At 35.8% G+C, this 14,761-nt stretch overlaps 1 protein-coding gene across 2 annotated transcripts in view; it reads right to left on the reverse strand.

Moving 5' to 3' along the window:
- Positions 1-14,761, reverse strand: part of INTS7 (integrator complex subunit 7) — a 90,605-nt gene that overhangs the window by 47,099 nt on the left and 28,745 nt on the right. For both annotated transcript variants that reach the window (XM_060090933.1, XM_060090934.1), the window contains 2 exons: positions 3,531-3,648; positions 803-937 (listed from right to left, as the gene is read on the reverse strand). In XM_060090933.1, coding sequence (XP_059946916.1) covers positions 803-937; positions 3,531-3,648 — 253 coding nt within the window. The remainder of the gene's footprint in view (positions 1-802; positions 938-3,530; positions 3,649-14,761) is intronic.

The following is a 14,761-nucleotide window of genomic DNA, read 5'->3' on the forward strand; positions in this document are numbered from 1 at the left end:
TTAATGCTATAGATACCTAGAGATAAACTCCATGAAAATTTAATTTGCATTGCTCTGTTAATTCATTTGCCCCTAGGTGAAACTGTTTGTTATTTAAGCCACTCGATAACTTCATATGTTTTTTTTTTCCCTAAATTTTCTAGGTGTTTTTTTTTACAGGTGAACAAACTGATACCACTGGATAGTTATAAGCACAGGTAAGCAATGGGAGGAAATGGGCAATGTTCCATAAAACCTTTCAATTCCGCAATCCCAATTCTAAAGTCATTTTTTTTAAAAATAAATTTATTTATTTTATTTATTTATTTTTGGCCACGTTGGGTCTTCGCTGCTGCTCGCGGCCTCTCTCTAATTGTGGTGAGCGGGGGCTACTCTTTGTTGCGGTGTGCAGGCTTCTCATTGTGGTGGCTTCTCTTGTTGAGGAGCACGGGCTCTAGGCACGTGGGCTCAGTAGTTGTGGCTTGCGGGCTCTAGAGCACAGGCTCGGTAGTTGTGGCGCATGGCTTAGTTGCTCCGCGGCACGTGGGATCTTCCCGGACCAGGGCTTGAACCCATGTCCCCTGCATTGGCAGGCGGATTCTCAACCACTGCGCCACCAGGGAAGCCCCCTCATTTTTTTTTCCCCCAAAGGATTAAGCAGTCTTGAGAAAATCTGCCCTAAGAACATTCAGGAGGAGGCAACCAATAGATAAAAGCACACAGGCTAAAAATAATAAGGGATTAAAAAACCAAATACACACAGGATTCTGGTCAAGCTCCAATCTAAAAGTTTATACGTAATATCAGTCTTGATCAAACTTACCTTTTTCTTGACAAGAGACGGTAATATTAGTTAGGACTCTCATTCCATGAGCTGCAATGCCCCTGTTATTATGGTAACAGCACTCTTGGGCTAATTTGACTAAATCAGAGGATCTAGGGGAAGAACCCACATTTCCTAAACAAGAAGAGAAAAGTAGTACAGATTTAATTCATTTATAGAGTTCAAAAGCAGTTCATTTTATAGGTTCATTTTTATCATTTTCAAGAGAAAATCTCTAACAATAAATTTCAACAAAATTTTCTAACTCTACCCCATGATCAATATACATCACCATTTCTTTTTCTCCTGTCAAGGTACCTAGAATAAGTATATGCTAACAGTTTTGTAATGATTAAAATCTAAAATCAATATACTTTCCCACAAAAATATTAATAAAAACTGACTAAAGAATACAGCAAAAGCCAAAACAACTATAGATTGTATCTTGGGCATTCAAATAGTCTCTCATTAAAATGGAGTCATTACAAGGCTTCTTGTCAAATAAAACCTTACACTCAAGAGAGGAGAGAAACAAAAGTTTTAAGTTTGCTGTTCCCACTTCAATTGCCTCTCCCGTTGCAGAGCACAGGCTCCGGACGCGCAGACTCAGCGGCTGTGGCTCACGGGCCCAGCCGCTCCGCAGCATGTGGGATCTTCCCGAACCAGGGCACGAACCGGTGTCCCCTGCATCGGCAGGTGGACTCTCAACCACTGTGCCACCAGGGAAGTCCCCACTTCAATTGCTGGCACATAGTTATACTGCAAAAGGTTTCTATAAGAATTTATTATTTTAGAGCTAGAAAGGACATGGGGATCATCTGATTCAACAACTATTTTTACAGAAGAAACTGAAGCCTAAAGATTTTAAACATTTTGCCATGGAGGTCATAAAACCTGTTAGTTATGCACTGGCCTTGTGCTTTACATGTTAAGTTCTATCCTACAGTTGCAGTAACTTTTAAAAGTCACACCTGAAATTCTGTAACATAAGGTTTATGTTGTGAATGTTTTTATTTATAGTAGAGAAGCTCTCAGTTATAAATGAGTGAGCTTCAGGAAGAATCAGGAGATTAAAGCTCATTCAACTTCTCAGCGGGGTCTCTCATTCCTGTCTTCCTTTCCCCTGCTGATTTTTCCATGGTTCCTATCAACTGCAATCTTTTACACCAAGGGCGATCATATTTTGTGAGGTTTGAAAAGGACACTATTATAAATAACAACAGGCATAAACCAAGACTATCTCAGGCAGTGTGGGACATATGGTCATCTTACTGATTTCCAGCTTGACATAAAAGTACTAGCTTAGGGCTTCCCTGGTGGCGCAGTGGTTGAGAGTCCGCCTGCCGACGCAGGGGACACGGGTTCGTGCCCCGGTCTGGGAAGATCCCACATGCCGCGGAGCGGCTGGGCCCGTGAGCCATGGCCGCTGGGCCTGTGCGTCCGGAGCCTGTGCTCCGCAACGGGAGAGGCCACAACAGTGAGAGGCCCACATAACGCCAAAAAAAAAAAAAAAAGTACTAGCTTAGGTAAAACCTCAGTGCTTTTTAAATAGGCAAAACATTTGAAAGATGAACCTATGAGTTCTCTTTACAAAACCATGGAAATTGTAATTTTCTCCATTCTTTTTCTTGCCCATGTGATATGGACAATGCAGACTCATCTATAAATTTACAAACATGTTTTGGAACTTACTTTTTTCCTTTTTTTCCTCATCAAGATATTAAAGAAAACTTGGGGAAAAAACCAGAAAAACCCAAAGAAAAAAACAAAAATCATCCCCAAACCCACAAACCAGCATGACCTTATTACTAACTTTCGGGAATACTTTAAAAAATCTTTTTCCCCCATGCACACCAATACAATTTAAAAATTCATATATAATCAGGATAAGTAGATACTTCTAATTTCTACCTTTAAAATATAATATTTGTGAGCATTTTTCTATGTCAATTGTTTTTGGAATAAAATTATTATTTTCAATTTTTTTACTTAGAAACAATTTACTAAGATAAATTCACAGGGTTCAAAAGGTTCAACCAATAGCAGAAAAAGGTAGAAAGTTAGTAAGAGAAAAGTCTTCCTCATCCACCTAATGTTATATTTCTTGTGCATCATTCCAAGAGTATAAAACAACAAAAAACTTTAGCCTTAAGTCTGTTATGTAAGCAAGCTCCTCACAGGGCATTAACAAACGCATTTTGGAGTTATATCATATTAAACAGGTAACTAGGAAAGCATTACTGAACTGGGGTAAAGTTTTATTTTAATCATTTTCCAGAAGGATAACATATGCCTAAAAGGAAGCACATGACATTTGCTTTTAAAATTCACCACCGCTTGGCCTTTGAAATACACTTACATCCAAAGGGCATTTTAAGTCAGAGACATACAAAAGCAAACCAGCTATTTTAAGCACCCTCAAAAATATTGTTTCATCCACATATAATGCAAAAAAAGGGCAAATCGAGAAAAACTATAGCCTTGAGTTAAGATCAAAGATGCAAGATTTTATTACCTTAGGAATTAGTTAAGAAATCATTTTCAAAGAAATTCCTAACATATAACCATATGAAATTGAAACCTTTCCTGATTTAAAGCTTTACAGAGGAAATGACTTGAAATATCAACATGAATAAAGTATTAGCATGTTATTATATAATATTATTATATATTATATATTATTATATTAATATATATATATATATATAATCTCCTTTCTTCTCTTTACCTGAAGCTATGCTGAAGTAATGTTTGACGGCGATGGTCCCTGACAGCGTGGAAAGAACAGACAACATCCCAAGTTTCAAGCTGTCATAAGGAGTCTGGAGGGCACATTCACAGAGTGCCTGAAATGCAGAAGAGAAAGGAATACAGAAGTTAAAACATCAGTATACCTTAAAATTGTCTACTCGTTTTAAATTTTCTAGCTTTTTAGAAAAATTGTATCTTTTTTTCCATGATAAAAAACTTCAAACTGCCACAGCCAAGAGGAACCTTAGGAGACACATTAGCTAAATATAATGTTGTATCCTACATGGGATCTGGAACAAAAAAAAGAGACTGGGTAAAAACTAAAGAAATCAGAACAGAGTATGAGCTTTGGTTAATAATAATAATGTACCAATATAGGTTCACTGAGTGTAACAAATATACCATACTCATGTAAAATATCAATAATTGGGGAAACTGGATGTGGGTATGTGGGAGTCCTCTGTACTACAGTCTCCAATTTTCTGTAGATCTATACCTCTTCTAAAAAATAAAGTTTATTTAAAAAAAAAGTCATCATGAATGACGTTTTATTAAGATCACTATGAATTATGCCCTATTTAGTCCTCACAAGCAGAAGCTCCAATATATTTTGCTTACCTGACAGATATTAGTTCATATGTATATATGTGTGTGTGTGTGTGTGTGTGTGTGTATATATATATATATATATATATATGTATTTTTTTTTTTATAGTAGAGAGTGTAGCATTCTATCTAGCTAGTAAGTGAGTGAGCTATCTATCTATCCTCCTCCATTTCAGGTCATTTACTCTACTCTTGACTAAGGTAATCTGAAGTATTACCAAAATCAAGATGCTAGTTTTTTTTCACTGTAGTTAACCTTGAATATGTGTTCCTAGTACAGTGAGTCTTGGCTCATCCTCTATAGTTACTCTTAGGACTCTATAACATTATTGCATGTAATGTAAATGGTCAAATAACTGTCCTGTTAAATTAAACCAACTCCCATTCTCTCATAAAGACAAAGTTTCAGAAAATGAGCAAAATTGAAAGACATGGGGAACAATTAAAAATAAAATTTCAGGGACTTCCCTGGTGGTCCAGTGGTTAAGACTTTGCACTTCCACTGCAGGGGGCATGGGACTGATCCCTGGTTGGGGAACTAAGATCCGCAGGCCGTACGGTGTGGCCAAAAAAATAAGAAATTTAAAAAAAAAGAAAGAAAACAGTCTTCAATAAAATAAAATAAAATTTCGGAAAGGGTTAAATAGTAAATTTAATATGACCCCAATAAAAATATCAACAGAATCTTGGGGGGAGGGGAGAACTTAGATAACCTGTTTACAAATCAGAAAATATGCAGAAAATTCTGACAAAGTATAAGGACAAACAAAACAAGCCTTACCAAATATTAAAATGTAATCTATAGGAATAAAATGTTTTTCCTACTTGTGGACAGAAATAAAAAGAGAACTGGTCCCAGAAATAGATTCAAATACACACAGAATTTAATATATGATAATGGCATTTCAAATCAGAGACTATTCAATACACAGTTCAAGGGCAACTGGCCAGTCATCTGGATAAAATAAAACTTGATTCTTGTTTCCTTTTTATGGCAAATAAAAAACAAAACTGTAAAAAGTACTAAGATTTAACATGGGAAAAGAAAAAGTGAAAAGATAAGTGCCAAAACTGGGGAAAAAAATTTATATCATGTAAGATCAACAAAGGCCCAATAATCTTAATATATAAAAAGTTCTTAGTAATAAATAGGCAAGCAGCCCAAAAGAAAAATCAGTTCACAGAATTTATATAAATGCTTTTAAAATATAAGATGTTAAACCTCACTCATAATTTGAAAAATTTAAATTAAAATGAGTTGCTTTCACCAATCTGATTGGCCAAGAAAAAGTTTAATAATACATAACACTGAAAACAGAGTGGGGGAAATAGGCACTCACACACTGCTGATAGAAAGCTAAAAGGGTATAAATCTCATTGATGGGTAATTGGCAATAAATATAAAAAATTTATATATATATATATCACTGAGCCCCCAAATTCTTCTTTTAGAAATTTATGTTCACAAAGGCAACTTTTTTTAACAAACTCATCAATGGAGCAATGTAAATGGCAACAACAAAAATACTGCAAACTCTAACGTCCATCAGTGGGGGACTGGGAATAAAGAGAGAGTACCACACAGCTGGTAAAAGAATGAAGTAGATTTATGTGCTAATATGAGATGTTCCCCAAGATGCATTCTTTTTTTAAAAATTTATTGTATTTTTGGCTGCGTTGGGTCTTCACTGCTGTGTGCAGGCTCTTCTCTAGTTGCGGTGAGCGGGGGCCACTCTTCATTGCAGTGCGCGGGCTTCTCATTGTGGCAGCTTCTCTTGCTGTGGAGCATGGGCCCTAGGCGCATGAGCCTCAGCAGCTGTGGCACTCGGGTTCAGTAGTTGTGGCTCGCGGGCTCTAGAGCACAGGCTCAGCAGTTGTGGCGCAGGGGCCTAGTTGCTCTGTGGCATGTGGGATCCTCCGAGACCAGGGCTCAAACCTGTGTCCCCTGCAATGGCAGGTGGGATCTTAACCACTGCGCCACCAGGGAAGCCCCCCCAAGATGCACTCTTACGTGACAAAAAGTTCTTAACATGAATAGAGTATATTTGCATTTGTACAGAAAAAAGATGGGACATACACATGCTTGCGTGTGGATGAAAAAATTCAGGAAGGATACCTAAGAAACTAGTAATAGTGATCACCTCTACAGAGAACTGAGGGAAGAGATGGAAGACACTTATATTTTGCTCACTGCACACCTATGAACTCTGTTTAATTTTTATCACGTGCATGTATACTTTTTCAATTGAAAGAAAAACTTAGTTAATAACAAAAATAGCAGCAGCAGCAAACATTACTGTGGAAGGCATGGAAATGGACTTGAAACACAAATTAGGTTTTTAGTAATGGAAGGGAAGACAGTCTATGTGATACAAACAAGAACTGGGGCAATAAGGCCAGAATATGAAGTGTTTATTTGCGGTAAGAGGAGATATATCCAAACGGGATGAAGGTTAAGAGAGAGAAATATTGAGTAGGGAAGATTAGGCCAGATTATAGAGGGCCTTGAATGTTAGGCAGAGTAATTTAAACAGGATGAGAAAGGAAAAAGGAAGCCACTGGAGAGGAATAACGTCATCTAACGTGTTGGGAAGATTATTCTGGCAATGGTAAACAGAACAAGTTAACAAAGAAAGTTGAGAGGTAAGGAGCCATCCTGTAGCTTATGGCAGTAATCCGGGAAGGTGGTGATTGGTGATGGCCTGAACTAGAACTTGGTGGCAGGAATGGAGAGGTAGAGGATAAATATGAGAGACATTTTGAAGGAGACTGTATATGAGGGAATGAACAAGAAGGATTCAATTATTATTATAAAATTTCAAAACTGATGACCAGAGAATGTTGGTTCCATTTACAAAGACTGAGAATTTATGTGGATAAACTCATTTTTGAGTAAGAACAGAAAACAGGAAGAGATATGAAGTCCAAGAGGAAATATCCACCAGGCATTTGGAATCTGAGATGTCGCAGATTTTTAACTGGAACACTCTCATTAGAATTCTGGCTTTGACGCTCACCATCGCTGTGATCTGAGCCAATTACTGAAATCTTTGAGTCTCAACTTCTTTGTCTGTAAAATGGGGGTAAAGTTTTATACAGAATTTATACACCTCTGGAAAAACATATAAAAAATTAGACACTGGTTACCACTGGGCAAAGGAGCTGAGTGGATGGCAGAAAAGTGGGAAATACTTTAATATATAGCCTTTTGAAGCATTTGAATTTTGACACATGAATATATTGGCAAAGAAAGGAAGTGAAGTTTAAAATAAAAGGTGGGCGGTGACATCTATTGTCTGTAAGATTAAACAGCTACTGAGAGTCAAAGCACTTCACAACCTCTGCAAGCTACTATGCTGGAGAGCAACTGAGCTCAGGTAAGAGGACTAGATTGTTAGAGGACGCATGTGCTTATATTAAGGGAAGCCCTCAGAGTTGCAGAGAAGAAATGGAAGAAAGAGCTTAGACTGAATTCAACTCAAAGATTCAACTCTGGGGCTTCCCTGGTGGCGCAGTGGTTGAAAGTCCGCCTGCCGATGCAGGGGACACGGGTTCGTGCCCCAGTCTGGGAAGATCCCACATGCCGCGGAGCGGCTGGGCCCGTGAGCCATGGCCGCTGAGCCTGCGCGTCCGGAGCCTGTGCTCCACAACGGGAGAGGCCACAACAGTGAGAGGCCCGCGTACCGCAAAAAAAAAAAAAAAAAAAAAAAAAAAAAGATTCAACTCTGAGGAAAAGGGGGAGTGAAGAAACCAGAGAAGGTGCAGTTCAGAGAGTGGGAAGAGTAAGTGAGGACAGTTAAGGACCAAAGAAGGGGGAGGCTGACAGTGTCCCATGTATCAAAAGGAAAGATTTAAAGGCAGAAAAAGGCTCTGAATTTAGCATTAAGAAGAACACTGGTGATCTTTTAAGTAACTAAGCAAAGTAATAAGGAAACAGACCTATAAGCAAGTGTGTTAAAGAAAGAGTAGAGAATGAAGATATAAAAGCAGATATAGATGCTATTTTTGAAGTTCAAAAGAAAGCTTTTTTACAAAAGAAAAAAAAAGTCATTGCCATTAGGTAATATTACAGTTTTAATTTATTTATTTAAATACGTAGGCTACTTCCATTTATCCACTTTTTACTGCCTACATTGTTCTGCCTTGTAACTGTTGGTTTGTACTTGGGAATAAAATTATTAACCAAATAGCCCCATAGGTTATGTCCTGTATTTACACATATTCAAAATTATGTCTTATAAAGTGCTCTATGTATAACAGATATTTAACTTTTTGGAATAATCAAGAAGGTTGAGACATGTTACATAAGATGATATTAATAATTTTAAAGAAGAAAAGATTTACCATTTAAATAATTGAACAAAGAGTTAGAAAATCTATAAAATTATCTACAGTGTTATCTTCTCATTTCTGTCATTTTGCACAGTATTGGATACCTAAAATGCTCCCTGTAATTACATACTGGTTTAAAGGTCCATTAATTCAATGTACTAAGCTTAACAGAGCACATCAAAGTTCCCCAGAAATAGCACATCAGTCATATTTCAACGATGAAATATGGTTCAAGTTTCTGTTTCAAGGATGTTACCTATTACAAAATTGTTCTTACCACGACCATTTTTCAAATGAACAAAAAGGAAAAATCTAACTCTTCAAATGGAGCCCCCTTTCTCACACACCACCACTGTCACTGTCACTGACTATTTGGTCTGAATTTCTCTCTCCAGGCTGGTTTAACTCACTGCTCAACTGAGGCTCTGTCCTGAATTACTGTTTTCTGGGTCAGCTCCTAAATGGGGGCTTCTCCTCTACTCTAGAATGGGACTGGCCACTAGGGATGTGTTCCAGAAAAGCATGGCAAAAAGTTGATAATCTTCAAAATAAAGAAAAATGTCATGTTAAAAGTACTCTGTGAAGGGGATTAAGAGGTACAAACTTTCAGTCATATAATAAGTCATGGCATGTGATGTACAGCATAAGAAACATGGTCAATAATACTGTAGAAACTCTGTATGAGGACAAATGGTTACTAGATTTATTGTGGTGATCATTTCATAATGTATTTAAATATTGAATCACTATGTTATATACCTGAAACTAATATAATATTGTATGTCAACCATATTTCAATTAAAAAAAATAAACAAAAGTACTCTGCCAGAGACACAATACCTCTAAATTTTGTCTCCATTGTACTAACTACAAAAAGAAAAAAGATTATTAAAAGAGCTAATTCTCATGTTTAACTTGTCATTCCTCCTAGGATCAGGTAAGATACAATCAGAAATCTTAGGAGAGATCGAGACAAAAATAAAATTATGCCTTTGAGAATACCCAGAACAAATAATCTTTTGCTGTGTAATAGACAGGTTGCATAAATCAACCTCTTCAGATAAGACAATAACACCAGAATAGTGTAAACTATTAATACTGATCAACACAAATGGATATTATAGCAAGACATATAAAAAAATCCAAAGAGAAATACAAACAGATGAAAAAATATTTTTGTTCCTATGAAATTATTTTTGACTACCTTAACAATAATACATATACTTGGGCCTTGATTTAGGCCCTTCCTTCCTTCAGGTTTTTAAGACATTTGGAATGAAAGTATTTGCTTTAAACCTGGAATATCTGATTACAGGTGGGAATTATAATACCTACCAACACACCCGTAAAAACAGCAATAGAATGCACACAATTTGCACCTGAAATACCAAAACTCAAAAATCAATCAGCAGTGATAAGACTGGCTGAGAGGAAGAAAGGAAGGAAAGAATGAAGAAAGAAAAGAAGGAAGGAGGAAAACCTTGAAGAAAAATAATTACTCTTGGTGACTGAGAGTAAAATTTAAATTTGAAAGCAACAAGCTATTACCTTGTAAAGGTTAAATCATTAGAACTCTTTTCTTCTGCTCTATTTCAATATTTTCAAAAATACACCCAGGCTTTGAAAAAATGATTATTTGACCACATCCATTTAATTAAAATCAATATGCTCAGATTTCAGGCGCAGTGGGAAAAAATTCTTTGTGGGAGAGACAAATATTTAATAACATGTATTTTCAATTAAAAAGAACTAAAGAAAAAAGCCACAAGAAAGATAAAGATAAATCAGAACAAAAAACTTCAGGGAAGATGTGGTATATTGAAGAAATACTCATAAGCTGTGAAATCAACAAAACAGTTAACACTTAAGTTACCATTAATGTGTTTGTGAAGTTCAATGCAAATATTATTAAAAAAATTTCATACGATAACTGCGTAGTATAAAAAAAAACCTGGTAATTAAATTTCAGATTATTTTAACAACATACAGGGGGAGGAGGGAATGAAGGGGAGTAGAAAAGAGGAGAATTTAAGCCTGCTAAAATTTGCAATATTCCAACCACCATACTTTTCATTCTTAATAGAGATACACAAGTTCTTATATTAATATATTAAATATAGAGGTAGGTAAAGTAAGAATAATGTTTAATTACCATGCTAAAATCTTTTTAGTTCACTAGAGAATAAAGGAACAGTGAAAACTTGATCAAAATAACAAAGTAATGAAACAAAGGAAACAAAAAAGGACACATTGTAAACAGTCTAAAATAAGACTGTTTATAAAAGAAGTACAAGAACTCAGTTACATCAATAAATGTAAATAAGTTACACTACTAAAAAAGACTCAGATTAAGTCTAAAGAGGTAAATCTAATTATATGCTATTTATAAGAATCAAACCTAAATGACAGAGAAAGGTTGAGGATAACAAAATTGGCAAAGACCTGATAGATATGTGGAAAGAAAAATAAACAAGAGGCAATATTAATATTACATAAAGAACTTGCGGCCAAAACAGCTTTAAATAAGAGAGGATTCTTTTACATTAATAAAACTTCTATCTGTGGAACAAGATAGCATTAAGATTTTTAAATTAAAATGGTTACATATAAATTGGCATGAGAAGCTAATGAATATCAAAACTTCACAGATGAAAAAGAGAAACTAATTTAAGATATAGTATACTTGAGTAGTATCAATAAGATTTCATATAGTTTTATACTGAAATATATATTAACACATAATATATATATTATATATTTATCTGTATTACTTAATATGTTACATTATATAGAAAATATACCGTCTTTTCAAATTCTACGAACTGTTTACAAAAAATTATCCTACACTGCACCACAAAGAAACCTTAAAATTAGGAATTAATAACAAAAGGTTAGCAACAACAAAAATTCCATCTACAAATATAAAAAGCTTATCACGTCAAAAACAGAAACTTCCAGTTATAAGAAAAATAAGTACTAGGGATCTAATGCACAACATGATGACTGTAGTTAACACTGCTGTATGATATATAGGAAAATTGTTACAGTAAATCTTAAGAGTTCTCATCATAAGCAAAAAAAATTTTTTCTTGTTTTTCTTTTTATCTATATGAGATGATGGATGCTAACTAAACTTAGTGTGTTAATCATTTCATAATATTTGTAAGTCAAACCATTATGCTTAAACTTATGTATGTGATGTATGTCAGTTACATCTTAATAAATGGGATAAAAGAAGAATAAGAAAAAAGGGGATAAAAACATTATTTAAACTAATTCCATGGTCAAAGAGGAAATCAAAACTGCTCTCATGGAAACTAAAAGAACAAAATCATTTACAATACAGTCACCCCTCAGTATCCGCAGGGGTTCCAGGACCCCCCACTCCCTGCTGTGGATACCAAAATCTACAGATGCTCAAGATGTAGTATTTGCATATAAATTGCATACGCCCATCCTCACACATACTTTAAATCATCTCTAGATTACTTCTAATACCTAACACAATGTAAATGCTATGTAAATAATTGCTGGCAGGTGGCAAATTCAAGTTTTGCTTTTGGGGACTTCCTGGGATTTTTTTTGGAATACTTTTTTGAGTCATTGGTGGTTGGTTGAATCAGCAGATGTGATGCAAAGGGATGATTCTGCAACCAAAAACAATGAAACACCTAGGAATATCTCACAGAATATGAGCAAAATTTGTATGCTGAAAACTAAAAACCACTGATGAGAAATTGAGGAAGATTTAAATAAATGGAGAGATATGCCATGTTCATAGATTAGAAAACTCAATACTATTAAGATGTCAATTCTTTCCAAATTGATCTATAGATGCAAATACCAATCAAAATCCTAGCAGACTTTTTTGTAGAAACTGACAAATTGGTTTGAAATTTTGTATGGAAAGGCAAAGGACCTAGAACATCCAAAATAAAGAAATACAAAGGTAGAGGACTCACACTACCTGATGCCAAGACTTACAGAATTCCAAGCTACAGAAATCAAAATTGTGTGCTATTGGCTTAAGAACAGATACACGGACCAAAGGAACAGAACAGAATCCAGAAATAGACCTATAGAGATAAGGTCAACTCATTTTCAACAAAGATGCTAAGGTAATTCACAGAGAAAGGATAGTCTTTTTAACAAATGGTGCTGGAACACCTGGCTATCCAAACACACCTCCATTCTTACCTTGCACCATATACAATAGTCAACTCAAAATGGATTACATAGAGCTAAATATAGGGCCTCCCTGGTGGCGCAAGTGGTTGAGAGTCCGCCTGCCGATGCAGGGGATACGGGTTCGTGCCCCGGTCTGGGAGGATCCCATATGCCGCGGAGCGGCTGGGCCCGTGAGCCATGGCCGCTGAGCCTGCGCGTCCGGAGCCTGCGCGTCCGGAGCCTGTGCTCCGCAACGGGGGAGGCCACAACAGTGAGAGGCCCGCATACCGCAAAAAAAAAAAAATAAATAAATAAATATAAAAACTATAAAACTTCTAGAAGAAAATATATGAGAAAATCTTTGAGACTTTGGGTTAGGTAAAGACTTCCTAGATAAAAAACAAAAATATAACCCCAAAAGGAAAAAAAAATTGATAAACTATATTTCATCAAAACAAAAAAACTTCTGTTCTTCAAAAGATACTGTATTCAAGGCACATACTGGCAGAAAATATCTGCAAAATACACATCTGATAAAAGTATTTGTATCTGGAATATATAAGGAGCTCAGTAACAAGAAGAAAACCTAAAAAAAAAAAAAGGCAGCATAAAAGATTAGAGCAGGCATTTCACTAAAGAAGAGATCTGGATGACAAGCCTATAAGATGCTCAACATCATTTGTCATTAGGGAAATGCAAATTAAAACCACAATGGGATACCACTACACAACTATTCAAAAGGCTAAAATTACAAAACCATACAATAAAAAGTGCTAGCAAGGATAAAGAACAACTCATACATTGCCGGTGAGTATGTAAAATGGTACAGCCATTATAGAAAACAGTTTGGCAGTTTCTTACAAAGTTAAACATACATTTACCACACAATCCAACAATTCTACTCCTAGGTATTTACCCAAGAAATGTCCTACAAAGATCCGTACAATAAAAGCTTTATTTATAATAGCAAAAAAAAAAACAAACCCAAAAAACTGGAAACAATTCAAATGTCCATGAAGCTGTCAACGGATAAATAAACTATGGTCCATATACTGGGATATTACTCAGCAGTAAAACGGAACAAACGACTGCTTCATGTAACAACATGGATGAATTATGCTAAGCATTATGTTAAGCAAAAGAACGCATACCCAAAAGGCTACATATTGTATGATTCCATTTATATTTTGGAAAGGCAAAATTATAGGGATAGAAATCAGTTCAGTACTAGTCAGGGGTTGGGGGAAAGACTGACTAGAGGGGCCTGAAGAAACTCTGGAGTGATTTGAAAATGTTCTATATCATAATTGTGGTGGTAGTTACACAACTGTATACATCTGTCAAAATTTGAACTGCATATCTAGAACTGTGTACCTAGAAAAGTTTCTGTAAATAAATTATACCACAAAATCTGACTCAAAAAGTGCATTTCAAGTTAATGGCAATGGGAACACTGAAAGTTGCAATTTATGGAATGTGGCCAACCTGCACTAAGAGAAAAATTAATAGCCTTAAGTGCTTTCATTATTATTTTATTTATTTATTTTTTTAAAGAAGATGTTGGGGGTAGGAGTTTATTAATTAATTTATTTTTGCTGTGTTGCATCTTCATTTCTGTGCGAGGGCTTTCTCTAGCTGTGGCAAGCGGGGGCCACTCTTCATCGCGGTGCGAGGGCCTCTCACTATTGCGGCCTCTCTTGTTGCGGAGCACAGGCTCCAGACGCGCAGACTCAGTAGTTGTGGCTCACGGGCCTAGTTGCTACGCGCCATGTGGGATCATCCCAGACCAGGGCTCGAACCCGTGTCCCCTGCATTAGCAGGCAGATTCTCAACCACTGCGCCACCAGGGAAGCCCTGCTTTCATTATTAAACAGAAGAATAAAAATAAATGTACCAACCACTTGAAAGGCACAAGAAAGCCATGCTTCTGGCAAGAAAAGGGGAATATAAACACAAACACAATAGTAAGAATAAAATAAAGATAAAATTTTAAACACAGAGATACTAAAAATTATAAAGGTTCTTTATACTGATACTAATGAATCTGCAAAATAAATTAAATGGAAAACAAATTATCAAAACTGATTCAAGAGGTAGAAAACT

Source organism: Mesoplodon densirostris, chromosome 2 (genome assembly GCF_025265405.1).
Source record: "Mesoplodon densirostris isolate mMesDen1 chromosome 2, mMesDen1 primary haplotype, whole genome shotgun sequence".
NCBI lineage: Eukaryota > Metazoa > Chordata > Mammalia > Artiodactyla > Ziphiidae > Mesoplodon > Mesoplodon densirostris.